Source organism: Solanum dulcamara, chromosome 11 (genome assembly GCF_947179165.1).
Source record: "Solanum dulcamara chromosome 11, daSolDulc1.2, whole genome shotgun sequence".
Lineage (NCBI taxonomy): Eukaryota > Viridiplantae > Streptophyta > Magnoliopsida > Solanales > Solanaceae > Solanum > Solanum dulcamara.
The window spans coordinates 46169376-46186263 of NC_077247.1; the positions used below are offsets into that span (position 1 = coordinate 46169376).

General features: G+C 34.4%; 4 protein-coding genes across 6 annotated transcripts; 3 read left to right on the forward strand and 1 right to left on the reverse strand.

Moving 5' to 3' along the window:
- The first annotated feature begins 1304 nt into the window (after positions 1 to 1304).
- Positions 1305 to 2861, forward strand: LOC129872637 (probable LRR receptor-like serine/threonine-protein kinase At3g47570). The gene is made up of 2 exons (XM_055947570.1): positions 1305 to 2130; positions 2848 to 2861. The coding sequence occupies exons 1-2, from the start codon at positions 1305 to 1307 to the stop codon at positions 2859 to 2861; spliced, it is 840 nt and encodes a 279-aa protein (XP_055803545.1).
- Positions 2862 to 2884: 23 nt separating this feature from the next.
- Positions 2885 to 5609, forward strand: LOC129872638 (receptor kinase-like protein Xa21). Its single transcript, XM_055947571.1, has 3 exons — positions 2885 to 2909; positions 3342 to 3485; positions 3604 to 5609. Exons 1-3 carry the CDS (start codon positions 2885 to 2887, stop codon positions 5607 to 5609), a joined length of 2175 nt encoding a protein of 724 aa, XP_055803546.1.
- LOC129873225 (uncharacterized) lies at positions 5413 to 10107 on the reverse strand. 3 transcript variants are annotated; one of them, XR_008762673.1, is made up of 3 exons: positions 9466 to 10105; positions 6680 to 6831; positions 5413 to 5498 (listed from the first exon to the last, which is right to left on the reverse strand). XR_008762673.1 is itself a non-coding variant. In XM_055948274.1 (2 exons), the coding sequence occupies exon 1, from the start codon at positions 9955 to 9957 to the stop codon at positions 9490 to 9492; it is 468 nt and encodes a 155-aa protein (XP_055804249.1). In that variant the 5' UTR covers positions 9958 to 10105; the 3' UTR covers positions 6524 to 6831; positions 9466 to 9489. The 3 variants fall into 3 exon arrangements, 2 of the variants coding, with proteins under 2 accessions (XP_055804249.1, XP_055804250.1); XM_055948274.1 differs by lacking the exon at positions 5413 to 5498 and having other exon boundaries at positions 6524 to 6831; XM_055948275.1 differs by lacking the exons at positions 5413 to 5498; positions 6680 to 6831 and adding an exon at positions 7105 to 7761 and having other exon boundaries at positions 9466 to 10107.
- A 1606-nt stretch (positions 10108 to 11713) lies between these two features.
- Positions 11714 to 15987, forward strand: LOC129874556 (probable LRR receptor-like serine/threonine-protein kinase At3g47570). The gene is made up of 4 exons (XM_055949853.1): positions 11714 to 12924; positions 13011 to 13226; positions 13309 to 15306; positions 15399 to 15987. The coding sequence occupies exons 1-4, from the start codon at positions 11856 to 11858 to the stop codon at positions 15752 to 15754; spliced, it is 3639 nt and encodes a 1212-aa protein (XP_055805828.1). The 5' UTR covers positions 11714 to 11855; the 3' UTR covers positions 15755 to 15987.
- The last annotated feature ends 901 nt before the right edge of the window (positions 15988 to 16888 follow it).

The following is a 16888-nucleotide window of genomic DNA, read 5'->3' on the forward strand; positions in this document are numbered from 1 at the left end:
AATGAGTTTGTATTTATTTTGATATTAATAAAATCATGATATTTTAACAAAAAAAAAAAAAGGAATGACATCCCAAGTGACTTTTGACTTGAAGGGAGGTGTCTATTGGGAACCAGATGTCCTTTTTTTAAGGGTCTTGTTGTAGGCTTCTAATTTTTTTAAAAAAATGAATTAAATATTTATTATTAGATTAATAAAAAATGTGTATTATAATAATTTAATTTTTAGTTTAAAGACTTTTCACGTTTGATAGTAATGTACTAATTATTTAGCACGTATGCATCACATTATTCAGTAATATATATATATATATAAGAAAAACATGTTTGACTTTAGTCTACAGGTATTTCATCCCAAATTATCAATTTAAATTTTTCTTATCATTTTAGTATTGTCACTCTACATTAATATATTTGTGATAATGATCTTAATTGTTTGAATGTTACGTCGAATCTCTAGTTGATTGTATGACTTTGCCTAAAATTGTTCTTACTTATCATTTTAGTATTGTCACTCTACATTAATATATTTGTGATAATGATCTTAATTGTTTGAATGTTCCGTCGAATCTCTAGTTGATTGTATGACTTTGCCTAAAGTTGTTCCTATTACATCACTTGAAAATATTTACAATTTTCAAAAAGTCAACTGATATTATTTGATTTGCACAAACCTATTGAGTTAGTAGATTCTTTGAATGTCATAGATTTTCTTACCTTAACAGTTGAGTAAGACTTTAATCGAAAATAATCCTTTGATATTATAAATTAGAATCTTATATGTGATATATTTCGCCTTCTCTAAGATTAGATACATTTTGAAAATTTAATCTATTAAAACCTGCAATTTAAATATCATAATGGTTAAAATCTTGAAAAAAAATATAGTAATGGGTTGATATGTATTTGTGTTCATGAGCACACTGCATCAAATTAATAACATGAACAATAAATAAAAGTTTAATCTTTAGAAGAGAGTATTATGTTATTCACGTCAAACAATAGAAAAACTCAATTCACTGTTAGAAAATTGCTAATTACCTAGGAATTTTATCTATGAATTATTTTCGTTGTAGTTACCTGTGAATTTACATGAGAAAATATGAAATTACTAATTAATTAGTAATCCGTGTTAGGGAATTTTTCATATTTTTATAGTTTTGTGTTCTATCTAGTACATGGATAATAGCACAAAATACGATTAATTTAAACGCAGTCTTTCAGACTTGTTATGACACCTATGTATATACCTCTCACTTTCTTATTCATCCCTACCTGAAAACTTAATTTGTTTCCCAATAATACATGGAGAGATCATACTCTTTGTTTCTTTCACTACTACTATTGAATCTCTACTTGTTGGAGGCCACAGGCATAAAAACAGATCAATCAGCTCTACTTGCCTTAAAAGCCAGCTTTACTCTAAATTCTTCTCATCCCTTAACTCAAAATTGGTCTTCTCAATCCTACGTTTGTGATTGGATTGGAGTCACTTGCGGCTCTTTGCACCATAGGGTGACTGCACTAAATATATCCAACATGAACATTCTTGGAACCATTTCCCCACATTTGGGAAACATCTCTTTTCTCGTTTCTCTCGATGTGAGCGAAAACAATTTACGTGGAAACCTCCCTCAAGATTTGTCTCGTTTACGTCGATTGAAGGTGATGGATTTTGCATTCAATAATTTCAGCGGAGAAATTCCAATGTGGTTCGGTTTCAATTCAAAGTTAGAAACTCTGAATTTAAGAAACAATCTTATTCAAGGCAGTATCCCTAAGGAGATTGGGAATCTTGAGAATCTAAAGGAGTTGATTTTATTCGGAAATCAATTTACTGGCTCTATCCCGCTCTCCATTTTCAACATTTCCTCATTGGAAATTTTAGGTCTCTCAAGTAATCAATTAAGCGGGAGTCTTCCTGTAGATATATGCCGACGTCTTCAAAGAATAAAGAGCATTGCAATTATTAACAATCATTTGAGTGGTCACATTCCACCTGGTTTGTCTAACTGCACGGAACTGAGTGAATTGTCATTATCATACAATAACTTCATTGGCACCATTCCACCAGAAATTGTAAACTTGGAGAGGCTTCAGCTCTTAAATCTTGGGGGAAACAAGTTGCACGGTATTTCCTTTGTCCACTTTTACTTGTTCAGTTTAAAAAATCAAAAGAAAATTTATTACTTAATTTCTAATATTTCTTTGTTATTAACTATTCTCAAAATATTGAATTTATAATTTTATAAGGATGTGCAAACTGCTAAGTCTATTAACAATACTCCTTCCATCCCATTTGGCCAAATACATTTGACAATGGCTCTAACGCCTTATTTGTTTTTATCAGGATTAAAACGTATCAACCTGAATTGCACATCTAAATATTAAGATGTAGAAGCTTGAATCTGAATACGCATCTGAATATAAAGATGTTACATTAAGATCGGAATACTAAATAGTCAAAGACTGTTTATTTTCTCAACATCTGAATGTGTATTCGTCTTTGTATGAAAAATAATAAATATAAAGTTCAAATAAAATATCAAATTGATTTAATATTATATTAATAAAATATTTTTAAAATATTACATGATAATTGATGTTGGTGATTACTAATTATTGTGATTGTGTGTGTCAATTTGGGATGGTATTGACTGATGATGGTGGTTGTGGGTAGTATTTTATGGTATAGTTGTTGACAATAGTGATTAATCGTGGTTGTTGTTGGTGACAGTTGATAATTCATAGTATAATGATACTGATATATAATGGCGTGTGAATGGTGATGATGGTTACCGATATATAATGTTGACTAATGGTGATAATTGTTGATAGTGAATGGTAGGTGGTGGTGATTGAGCATCGTGGTAGTTATGACTGAAATGGTGATTGTGGGTGATGGTGAAAGTAAATGGACTAGCGGTGAACCCTCATCTTTATAGACATTCTTAAATAGACATCTTGATAATATCAAGACTTGGTTATAGATCTTAATCATCTAGACCCATTAAGTGGTTGTAAAAATAAGAAAAACAAATGCACTTACTAATTAAGATTTGAATAATAAAGATTAATACCTTCATTAAGTGCAAACAAATGAGGCCTAACTTGTCCTTAGTTTTCATTTTAGCACTTCATCTCAACCTTGTTCCATTATAACTCTACAATACTATCATTTTATTTTCACTTTATAAAATAAGTTTATCCATATTCAAAAGCCTTCTAGCATGAGGCTAATTTCGAAGTTTGTTAATTGAGATTAACACCTTGAGCAACAGCATAAGTGGACAAGAAGCTAAAGTTTGCAAGTTGGTTGCCGTTTGTTAAAATAATTTGCAGGCATAATTCCAGAGAAGATTGGTAACTTACGAAAGTTGCAGGAATTACAATTGGAGAACAATCACATCGTGGGTTCAATACCGCTCAGCATATCCAACTTATCATCACTGACGAGGCTTAATTTCAACACCAACAATTTATCAGGTATTTGTCAAGCAACGTGTTCTTGTTTGGTCATGCATAGAGTTTGGCTGATTGATGGTTGATATATATTGATGTAAAGTTTGTAAACTTAATCTAAATATATTCTTTCATGTGTCAGGTGTAATACCCAGAGAGATTGGGAATCTTCATAAATTGGAGATACTTTATTTGCAATTTAACAAGTTAAGTGGTTCCATACCGGAAGTGCTCCTCAATATCTCTGCGCTAAGAGGGGTGTCACTTGCATACAATAACCTTTCGGGTAGTCTTCCATCTGCTTCAGGATACTGGGGAACAAATCTACTGCTTTTGAATCTTGGTGAAAACAACTTTGGTGGAGTTATACCCGCCTCAATCTCCAATTCATCAAATCTAAAGGACTTATTGCTTAATGATAACAAATTCAGTGGCCAAATTCCTAACTCATTGAGGGATTTGAGGCATCTTGAATATCTGGAGTTATTCAATAATAACTTATCACTTCCGCATCTAAGTATCTTTGCTTCTTTGACGAACTGCAGAAATTTAACAAGTATATGGTTTGCGGATAATCCTCTGAATGGTGTTCTCCCGGATTCCATTGGCAATCTCTCCACTTCTATGGAAATATTTGATCTATCTCGTTCTGAAATTAGGGGTCAGATACCATTAGGGATTGGGAATTTAAGTAACTTAAACACTTTGTTCCTATCCGGCAATGACTTGACTGGATCAGTACCAGCAACATTATGTGATTTACACATTCTTCAAGGGTTACGTCTTGATAATAATAGATTAAGTGAACCCTTGCCAGAGTGCCTTTGCAAATTGACGGAGTTGGTCTTCGTTAATTTGTCATATAATCACATTTCGGGTACGATACCATCTTGCATTGGCAACGTTACCTCTTTGAGAAATATTTATCTAAATTCAAATAGGCTCACCAACATATCCATGAGTCTATGGAGCCTCAAAGATCTTTTGGTGCTTCACTTGTCAAATAATTCTTTGGTCGGTTCTATACCTCCAGATTTTAGAAATTTGAATGCCATAACATCCATAGATCTGTCCCAGAATCACCTATCAGGAAGTATTCCCTCCACAATTGGAGACTTGCAGAATCTACTTTATCTTTCTTTGGCTTATAATGAGTTACAAGGATCTATTCCGGAGTCACTGGGGAAAATGATAAGTTTGGAATTGGTGAATCTATCCAATAATATTCTTTCAGGTACGATCCCAAAATCATTAGAGTCACTTCGATATCTGAAGGATTTCAATGTATCATTCAATAGATTAGAAGGTGAAATCCCAAGTAAAGGACCTTTTCTCAACTTCACCTCTCAATCTTTTATGGGAAATGAAGAGTTATGTGGCGGTTTGCTTTTCCGACCTTGTATGACTTTTCATCATTCAAGGAGAAGCAAACTGCTTCTTATTATACTTGCCTCACTGGGAGCTGCAGTAATGGTATTTGGCTCAATTGCTGTGTTTATGTTAAGGAGACGTGGGAATAGAAATGCTCCAACTCAAGCCGAATCCTTTCCTGCAACAACACTAACCAGGATTTCATATATTGAAATTGAAAGGGCAACTCAAGGGTTTGACCAATGCAACTTGCTAGGCTCTGGAGGTTTTGGCTCTGTTTACAAGGGCATCTTTGCAAATGGGATGACTTTGGCAATCAAAGTGTTTAATTTACAGGTTGAAGGTGCATTGAAGAGTTTTGATGTTGAATGTGAAGTTTTACGCAACCTTCGTCATAGAAATCTTACCAAAGTTATCAGCAGTTGTACTAACTTGGATTTTAAAGCATTACTTCTTGAGTATATGCCCAATGGAAGCCTAGAGCTGTGGTTACATTCTGATGATCGCTTCTTAAATATGATCCAAAGATTAGACATAATGATCGATGTTGCATATGCTTTGGAATATCTCCACCATGGTTATGAAACAGTTGTTGTACATAGTGACCTGAAGCCTAGCAACGTCTTGCTTGATGAAAAGTTGGTCGGACATTTGAGTGACTTTGGCCTGACCAAGTTATTAGGAGAAGGGGAATCAATTGCTCATACTAAAACACTTGCCACGATGGGATACATTGCACCAGGTAACTTTCTTTTAGTCCTTTATTATCGCATATGATGTGTTATTTTACATCAAATAGTACTTAATAATTAGTTTGCTATTACGTCACATTAAAACTGGGTGAAAACCTGAGTGGATAGTTTAATTAAAGAAAATGTAATGTATGACAGATTAAGCATGAAAAGAAATGGTATAGGAAACATCGAAATATGACTATGTCAAACTCTATATTCATGCATCCACTATGATAAAGAAGAAGAAACATGTGGTAATATCGTTTCAAATTTTTTTAATCAAAAGTTCCCTCAAAGGAGATTAAATAGATAAGCCAAAGGAACATAGAAGGGGACTGTGCCTGACCTCAGTGATACAAATGTACTATACTAGGAATGAGTCAAAGAAGAAAGGAAAAAACAAAAGAAAAACGAAAGGTTTCCCACATCAATTAAGCATACAAAAAGATATCCAAATTCTAGGATTTTACAGAAAGCAGAGAAGACTACTCAGCCAGGATCAAAAAGAAAGTTGTTCTCTTCACTTGGATTCTAATGTTAGTCTTACCAACTACATCATTCTTCAACGTGGATATAATCTTAAACGGAAGATTTATAGCCTCAAGTGAAGAAGGAGTCATTTTGCACTATTCAGCCATGTTAGCGAGCATGTCAGCAGGAGTGTTACCTTCTCTTAAGGTATGTGTGAAAGTGAAATGGCCAAGTGAGCTCATAGATTGGATCTGCCTAATATCATCTTTAATCTGTTAGAAGTGCTATTGTTTCAATTGATTGCCTTACACTTGTTTCATTCCCATTATACCTTTCAGTTTTTAAAGCTTTTATCTACTCAAGGTAGATTCAACTATAAATATGTATATATATATATATATATAGGCGCGCACACACACACACATACATGTATACTATTTTCATTTCTTTATCTGGCTTGTCAAGAAACTAAATACTCTGGTATAATTGGATCAGAGTATGGATCAGTAGGATTAGTTTCCAGAAGATGTGATGTGTACAGCTACGGCATTATGCTCATGGAAACTTTCACAAGGAAAAGGCCATATGATGAAATGTTTCAAGAAAATTTGAACATGAGGAGTTGGGTCTGTAATTCACTACCTGTAGCACCAGATGATATTATTGATGACACCTTATTCCAACTTGAAGAGATTGATTTTGACAAAAAGATGTGTTGTGTATCCTCTATTTTGGAGTTGGCATTGAATTGCACAGCTGAATCTCCAAATGAGAGGCTCAACATGAAAGATGTCCTGGCAAATATCAAGAAGATCAAGCATGAATTTCTTTGCGGATGATGTAACAAGGTTTATTTGACGGTAGAGTATCCAACTTTTTAAAACATTCTAATGTCATATAGAGATATTATTTCCCATTTCAGGAATAGAAAGATTACTGTCTTCACTATACCATGTAGAAATGGTTTTTTTCCATAATAATGATAATAATAATTATTATTATTAATTATTATTATTATTATTATTAAATCAAAGAGAACTTTATGAGCGAGTAAAATAAATCAAGACTTCATTAGTACCAACATTTAGAAATTATGATGAAGGGAAGTAAACAACTCATGTATCCATTACAATTAGTTTATTTTTGTGTGCGCTATGAGTTTTTATCTACAATGACTGCCTACTCAAGTTTGATGCCATCTAAAATTTGTACAGGTAGTGCCACCTTTCATGCTTGGCGTTGGCAAATTTGGGTGACACCAATTGAGTTGCCAACAAACATTTGATCTTAGATTTGGCCTTCTCTTATTTCTTGTGCCTTTCTCTTGTGAATGTTTCAAGTTTGACTGTGTATATGTAACAAATTTAATATATAAGATGTGTACTAAAGTATAATACAGGTGACCATAAATTATCATTGAGATATCAGCTTCAATAGTCTATGAAGAGCAGTGTAAAATGTTGAACTGTAGCTTAGGCTCTTTTAGTTATCAAGTTGAACGGAGTTGTCACAATGAACTGTAGATTGAAAGCACAAATGCAATCCATATTTTTCACTCTCATAGGTCACAATTGAGATTGAGACATAACCCCCAAATGTTTAAGGTGGGTTTAACAAAAAACTGAAAGACTGAAAAGTCCTTTTCCAACAACTTAGATTACCCGCTCAATCAATAACACTAGGCAACTCAAATCCAATGACTTCCAGTAAAAATCCAACATTGCCTGGAACACCAAATAGCAGTCAATGAACATACATAAGAATTCAGAAACAACTTTCACTTCATTACTATATCATTTGGCTTGGGTTTCTTACTTAATTCATCCAATATTGACCCTTAACAGCTGGAAAGTTTCTTTTTTCAATTTTCCATAGTTCCATTCACTGGCAAAGACAGCACCGGCAAAGACAGCATGACAGCTACCATAATCACACTCTGCTAATAAAAAAGCTTCACTCTCTTTGTGGTCCAGTATATTAATAATATCTGCACTAATCCCATAACTAAAACCCAGAGATATCTTTCCATTAATCCCATAACCAATACAAAAGCTTCACTCTCCAATTAATATTATCTGTTTGTTGCACAATCAGGGTGAATTGTATTGAGTAGAGATCATATAGTTGGTCCAATCCCCAGATGCCTTGGGAAATTGAACTCTGTAAAAAGTTTTACTTGGATTCAAATAGGCAATTCGTCTATAGTTTTTGAGCAGGGGTGTGATTCCTTCAAAAAAAATTGAGTTTCTTTATTATATTGAATATAAGTTACAGCATATACCTTCAACCTCTGGGGGACTCTCACACTCCCTTCCCACCCCTGCGTATCAAGGATTTTTCATTTTTTTTGGTGAAGAAATTAAATTCTATTAGAAAGGCATCAAGGAGATGCAAAGTTACAAGGAAAATAAAGAGCTGCATCAAACAAAATAAAATAAAGTGAAGCTAGCTGAGCAAAAATCTGTAAACAGCCAAAACCCCTGCATATCAAGGATTGTACATCTAGAGTATGAAGAATATAATATGGAGGGCCCAATATTGAGTAAACCACCAACAGAGATGGGTTTGGAACAGATCCATATTAAGATAATGGACCTTGGGTGCAACCTCAAAAGCTAGCTTATGAGTTAAGTATTACCCAAGACCATAGAAGAAAACTACTTCTCATATCCTCAGCGAAACAACTAATGAATATTGAAAGCAGGTTATACAGCTTCTTGAACAATGCAGTACACTCTGAGAAAGATCACAAGTTCGGCAAAATCTTGCCAGACCCTATATACGAACCAGTAGACTTAACTTTAGCAAATGGTATTCAGACATCAAAGTTCAAGACCTAGTAATTGGAGTACAATTAACCCATCAGGGAATTTTAGAATTCACTTCATTAGTGGCGGGTAGTGAAGGCGTTTTAACCTTCACCACATGTCTTGGGCCAGAAAATTAAATCCTATTAAGGCTTCCCAAGATTCTACTTCTTCAATTTTGACCCAGTTCTCTATAGAAGAGATGCTCTTTAGAGCTCATCTTCTGGGCATATAAATAAGAGAAGTGTATACCTCAAAGATAATTAAGTCACTCACTTAAAAATGTCTTTACTTTGGTTGCTCAAATGATAAACATTCTCCACTTCCAACACTAAGGTTGTGGGTCCGAGTAAGGAGCAAAAATAAAAAGTGGGAGCTCTAGAAGGGGTAAGAAAAAAAAGAACTTTTTACTTCTTGAACTTGTACTGAGTAATGCTTTGACTTCCATCAATTTCCAAAGCACAGTACACAAACCAAGGTGATTATTAGATTTCAAGACACAAGAAATGAGTTACTCTCATATGATTTTTCTGAAAGATGAGACAACATCAACACAGTTGGAATAAGAACTTCGCTATTTCTATGACTTGTATATCCACAAGCACTTAAGGAAATACTTACTGCTGCAAAATTGTTGCAATTTATTCAGCTGGCAAGTTTGAAGGCATCGATGAACAGACCATACGTAAAACCCATCTTGAAGTTGTTCAAAAGAGCAATCGGAAAAGTCACCTTAAGCCGACTGTAGTAGAATCGCGTCACATACTCAGTAATTAAGACGCACACTACGGCAGCAATCACATCATTCACTCCTAAAGCTCCAAAAGATAGAGAAATTGTCTGCGCCACATAAAATCCACCCAGCAATGATATACCTCCAAAAAGTGCCCTCCGTGAAGGACTTTTGAAATAATTTCTCGAAATCTCTGGAACAATACGAATAATGTCAATTAGCCTCCGAGGAGGACCTCCTCCATTATCTTGCACAGCTTGAATTCTGAACAATCTCGATGATGATCTTGATGGCTCATTTGCCCTAGGTAAAGCCCCAATTTTTGGACCAATGCCATATCGAATTAGGGCTGTAGATGTTAAAGCTAGAGAATGAGTCATTTGATATTTATGCAATTAAAGGGAACAGAATACAGGATGGATGAATGATTCAGCAACTATTGATTGATTGAACAATATAAAAGATGGAGAAATACAAACATGATACCCAATCCCCATTTTTTGTTTTCCTTAAATGCCCCTGATTTGAACACTAGCAACAAATTAATAATGAGCACCTTTTTGTCATTTTGAAAATAATCAAATGTCGTATTAATTACTTGAATAATTATTTCTTATCTACCTATCAAACATAGTAGAAATTATATAAAAATTTAATATATAAATAATTTATTTCTTCTCCAGCTTTCAAACGACCCCTTATTGCTCCATTTATTGAACAATGGATTCTTATTCCGATTTCTCAAATAGTCACTTAATTTATTTTCTGAGATAATAACTATTAATTAAGTGACAAATGAAATCTATTTTATGTTGCTGCAGCTTCTTTCTTCACTATTCCAAACTGATAAGTAATAACCATAATTAAGATGTAAGAACAATTAATTTAAAGAAAAGTATATTCGAAGGATCTGAAGCTCGTAAACACCTCTATAATTTGTCACATATTTTGTAAAGACATGTTCAATGTTTCAGACGAAACTCATTTGAGTCCATCATCTTTCTTGAATTTGTGAGCGTTAAGTCAACACACACACACATATATATATATATAACATGGTATTTTTAGTACTCGCATAACACACATCCAAACCTGTTGCCAACGACACCTTAGTGTTAACGGGAATTATGCCTGAATGGTGATCCAGGGAGTCATCTATGTGCTACTGCAGAAGATGGAATTTCTAATATTCTATTGAGATTCAGATATCGGTTATCTAGAGATATTGGATGCACACAACTGTAGAGGGGTGAATCTAGTATATTGGGTGCAGGTTTTAGGACCTAGTAATTTTTGCGGACCTTACATTTATATTGAGAAATTTATTCAATATATAAGAAATATTTATTGGAAACGAATAACAAATTATTCACAATAGTATTGAAGGAACCTTAATGGATTATTGAAAAACCCATAAATTTAAAATACCGATCTCCCACCTAAGTAGTTTTTTATCAGATTCATCAGAAAGTACTGTTTGCAACAAATTTTAAAGTGATGAAAAATAAATTGCAATCACAAATAAAATATGAATAAACAAAAAATATTTTGTTGATAAACAATGTGGGTACAATTCTGTTCCTCTCTTGATTCTTCTCTTTGGATTTCTCCGTGATTCGAGGGATGTTAGTGGCGTATTACTAAAACTAAGATGATTTGGATTTGATCAACATCGTGATTCGAAGGCCTTTAGTGATGTATTTCTCGAACTAGCCAGGATGACTTGATCTCTATGATAGGATTTATAAATCTTCTTTCAAGTATTTAATTATCAAGAAGAGTTTGACATATTTTAACCTCTTTATGAATATTCTATGAATTTTGTGGAATTTTCAAGATGTCTTTTCAATTGAATATAATACCCTTTATACATGCATGAATTAGAGTTTAGGGTAAAGTAGCATCCAAGAAATCCTAACTGAAATACGACTTGTGTCGTAGAGTCCTACAAAATTCTCTGTCTACAAGTACCAAGGCGGGTTTTAATCGTTATATTTAAGGATTTGAAAGGTCCCCTTTTGGCTGTTCTGCAGCGTTTACTTGACTTCAGGAATGATTATATTCACCATTTATGTAGTTTTGTTTTTTTTCCTCATATAATCTTACCCCACAAACCAAATATATCAAAGTCTATCTAATTCTGTGAAGAATGAGACATATACAAACATCACTAAATATAGTCTTCGACAAAAAAATAAAAGGAGAAGTTTGAAACATTTTTATATATCCCAAATCCTCATTGCACAACTTCAAATAGCCAAGTTCAATTCTCAAAGCAATGACACTCATGGTGAAATGCTTGTTCTATTCTCAATTAGCATCTTTGTTGCTCCAATTTATAATGACTAGCTCAGCCATCAAGACAGAAACCAATATTACAACTGATCAATTCGCGCTTTTTTCCTTGAAATCTCAGATCATTTCTGACCCTTTTCAGTTCGTCACCAAAAGCTGGTCTCAGGACACTTCTGTTTGCAATTGGATTGGAGTCACTTGTGGCTCTAGGCACAATAGAGTTACTTCCTTGAACATCTCTAACATGGGTATAACAGGAACCATTCTGCAATTTTTTGGGAACCTCACATTTCTTGTTTCTGTTGACTTGACAAGTAACAATTTCTATGGCAATCTGCCTTTAGAAATGGCTAGTTTGCGTCGATTGAAGCTTATGAGATTTAGTTATAATAATTTTAGTGGTGAAGTTCCTTTGTGGTTCGGTTTCTTAGCTCAACTTCAAGTTCTTACTCTCAGGAATAATAGTTTTACTGGTTTAATCCCGTCTTCACTTTCTAACATTTCTAATCTTGCAACTTTGGATTTAGCCTTCAATGCTTTAGAGGGACAGATCCCAAAAGATATTGGAAATCTTAAAAAATTGAGGGGTTTAAACCTGGGAAGTAACAATCTTACAGGTTCTGTTCCTCCATCCTTATCAAATGCCACGAAGCTGGAAACTTTGATTCTTTCTAACAATTTCCTTCATGGAAACATCCCAAATGAGATCGGTGATCTTCACAACCTGAACTGGTTGACTATAGAAACTAATCAGCTTACAGGTTCTATACCGTTCTCAATTTTCAATATTTCCACACTTGAGATTATTGGATTTTCCGAAAATGGTTTATCTGGTGACGTCCCTACTGATTTATGTGATCATCTTCCGATACTCAAAGGGCTCTATCTTTCTTTTAATAAGCTACAAGGTCATATGCCACAAAGCTTGTCAAGATGTTACGAACTTCAGCTATTGTCTTTGTCGAATAATGAATTTGATGGACCGATATATAGTGAAATTGGGATGTTAAGTAACTTGCAGACCTTATATCTTGGTTTTAACCGTTTCACAGGTATGATACAAGGTCTTCTATTTTTTATGAGGTCTTTTTTTTTCCTTTTTAAGCTACTTATACAAGATGCTGTCACATGATTGCAGGGGAAATACCACAGGAAATTGGGGATCTTGTTAATTTGGTGATGATAGGCATGGAGAAAAACCAGCTTACCGGCTCTATACCCAAGTCCATATTCAATATTTCCTCACTACAACTTCTGTCACTGCAAAACAACAAGCTTACTGGATCATTACCGAGGGAGATTGGAAATTTTACTATGCTTCAAGGTCTATATCTTGGTCAAAACATGCTTACAGGTATGTAGAAGATAAAAAATAAAAGCTTTCTAAGCTAAAATACCTATAGCTAAAGATCATTGGTACTGTATAACTTTTGCAGGTAAAATACCAAAAGAGGTAAGCAATCTCATTCAGTTGGTGGACTTTGATTTGGGGAGTAACAGATTCAGTGGTTCATTTCCTATGGGGATTTTCAACATCTCAGGACTGAGATTGATTGATCTTACAGATAGTACTTTATCGGGAACCCTCCCATCGAATATAGGTTCTATGCTTCCCAACATTGAACTTCTTTATCTAGGTGGTCTAACGAACCTTGCTGGGACTGTGCCTTATTCCCTCTCAAATTGTTCAAAACTAACTGTTCTAGACCTTTCACACAACAAACTCTCTGGCTCGATTCCCAACTCCCTTGGAGACTTAACACTCCTAGAGACCCTAAACTTGATGGAAAACAATTTAAGCAGTGACCAATCTTCTCAAGAACTTAGCTTCTTAACTTCATTGACAAATTGCAGAAATCTAAAAGAACTGAGTCTTTCCTTTAATCCTCTTAATGGTATGCTTCCAGTCTCAGTTGGGAACCTTTCAACTTCTCTTGAAAAGATTTTAGCTTCCAATTGCAAAATTAAAGGGGGAATTCCAAATGAAATTGGGAATTTAAGCAGCGTAATCTTCTTGTATCTATACGGGAACAGCCTGACTGGACCAATTCCCGTGACACTTAGCAGCTTAGGCAGGCTTCAGCAATTCTCTTTGGCTAACAACAGGCTAAAAGGATCTATTGGAGAGAGCCTATGTAAATTGCAGAACTTGGGTAACATATACTTGGGTGAAAATCAATTCTCAGGACTTATTCCTGAATGTTTAGGGAATGTTACTTCCCTTAGGGGCTTAGAACTCAATTCCAACAGCTTGAGTTCCAATATACCATCAAGCTTAGGTAACCTCAAAGATCTTCTGGAGCTCGACTTATCGTCTAACAACATGAGTGGTTCTTTACCTGCAGAAATTGGAAATCTAATGGTTGCAATTCGTATAGATCTTTCGCAGAATCAATTTTCAAATGGTATTCCAAGAGAAATTGGAGACATGCAAAATCTGATACATCTTTCTTTGGCACAAAACAAGCTGCAAGGATCTATACCTGACTCAATTGGTAGCATACCGAGTTTGGAATTTCTAGACCTCTCGAATAACAATCTATCTGGATCAATTCCGATGTCCTTAGAGAATCTTCGATATCTCAACTATTTCAATGTTTCCTTCAACAGCTTGCAGGGTGAGATTCCCTTTAGTGGTCCTTTCAAGAACCTTTCTGGCCAGTCATTCATGTTCAATGAAGCATTATGTGGTGCTCCAAGATTCCGTGTCCCTCCTTGCCCCACTTCTTCAAACCGTAGATCAAAGAGGAAGAAGTTACTTCTGATAGTCTTTCCTCTACTGGGAGCTGCTGTGATAATTGTTATTGTAATATTGGCATTTGTGTGGATGAGGTACAGAAGAGAAGGAAATGTTCCAGTCCAAGCTGATTTGTTGACTACAAGGGGAAGAATTTCATACTATGACATAGTACAAGCCACTAATGATTTTAGTGAAAGTAATTTCATTGGTTCAGGGAGTTTTGGTTCTGTTTACAAAGGAATTCTCAGAGATGGGACTACCATTGCAGTTAAAGTTTTCAACCTACAAGTTGAAGGTGCATTCAAGAGTTTTGAAACAGAATGTGAAGTTTTTCGCAGCCTTCGCCACAGGAATCTCACCAAAGTCATTAGTAGTTGCTCCAATCTTGATTTCAAGGCTTTAGTGCTCGAGTACATGCCTAATGGGAGCCTTGAAAAGTGGTTGTATTCGCACAACTACTTCTTAGACATCCTGCAAAGACTAAGCATAATGATAGATGTGGCATATGCATTGGAATATCTCCACCATGGTTGCTCAGCACCTGTGATTCATTGTGATCTGAAGCCTAGCAATGTCTTGCTAGATGAAAACATGGTCGCTCATGTAAGTGACTTTGGCATTTCTAAACTACTCGGTGAAGGTGAGAGTGATTTACACACTAAAACCTTAGCAACATTCGGTTACATTGCACCAGGTAAATCTCTTATACTTCTTGTTTCAGTATTCTATCTTCATTTTCCTTTTCTCACGATGAAATGATAAACCATAAGTGTGATTTTATTGTAGAGTATGGAAGGGAAGGATTGGTGTCGCTAAAATGTGATGTCTATAGTTATGGGATCATGCTGATGGAAACATTTACGAGGAGAAGGCCTGAAGATGAAATATTTGATGGAGAACTTAGTTTAAAGAAATGGGTGAGTGATTCACTCCCAGAGGAAACAAGCAAAGTTGTAGATGCGAATTTGCTAAAGCCAGAAGACAAGAAATTCATGGACAAGATAGATTGTGTAGCATCCATCATGAAAGTGGCACTAGATTGCTCCGCTGAATCTCCTGAAGAAAGGATCAACATGAAAGATGTCGTAGGAATGCTAAAAAAGATCAAGATTCAACTTCTTTCATGTTCTGCAAGTACATAAAGACATTTGATTCATGTCACTTAAGGGTATAGCAAGTGTTTTTGTAAACTTTTTAGCTGTTTATTTATATTTTGTATTTTATAGTCATTTGTATGCTACCTCCATATTAGTATCTGTTTTTGTAAGGTTTTAACTTGCTTTTTAAGAAAGACCTTTAGTAGCTTTAACTATAAGAGTATTTTTCTCAAGTCTCAGCTACTCCCTCCGTCGCATATTACTTGTCTACTTTCCTCTTTAACCTCCCTTTAAGAAATCATAAATAAAAAGGGTATTTCTACTAATTTACCTTTTGACTTTTTAATACATTCTACTTATGTGGCCTTGTCCATCAATACAAGATTAACAATGGAGGAACTTTTTTGGAACTTCACAATTTTTATACTTTTAAAGAATTAATTTAAGGGCAAAAGAGAAAAAGGTTGATTGATTTTATCTTGATTTGGTAAATTGACAAGTAATATGAGACAAATATTTTTAGTAACAAGTAATATGAGACGAAGGAAGTACCATTTATCTTTCCTTAAACATCTCACTAATTAACCCCATTAATTGCATGAAGACTTTGTAACCAATAATTTGTTCATTATCACTCATGGACATGTTCATATTAGTTTCTGATTTTTTAAGGCTCAAAGTCCAAGAATTGATTGTCTGTATCTCAGCTTCTCTATCCAGTAATTTGACTTGTAGTATTTCCTATTCCTTAGCTATTTCTGTTCATTATATTAATCTGTATCTGTATAATAAGGGGAATTGATAATAATACTTGATTAATATAGTGTTCTTTAATAATTTCTAAGTTTGATTAAAGAATTCTAATGTTGTGGACCATTCTAATTATCAAGTCAAACATGTAGCATACTGCTAATGTTCAGTGCATTTTCAGCATATTTACCCATTCTGCGTTCATATTGAGGTATAACCAAGAAATGGGAAAAGCCATGTTATGTTTGTCCAAAAGGGTGACTGGTTTTCAAAATAGTATTAAACTAAAAAGGAATTAACAATCAGTATTGACTTTCACTTGGCCTGTTTCTGTACTTCCTATTTTTATATGTTGAGGATTTTTCATGGAAAATACTAATGAATTCAACTCTAACATCATCATTCTTTGTCACCTTCCTTGATTTCTCT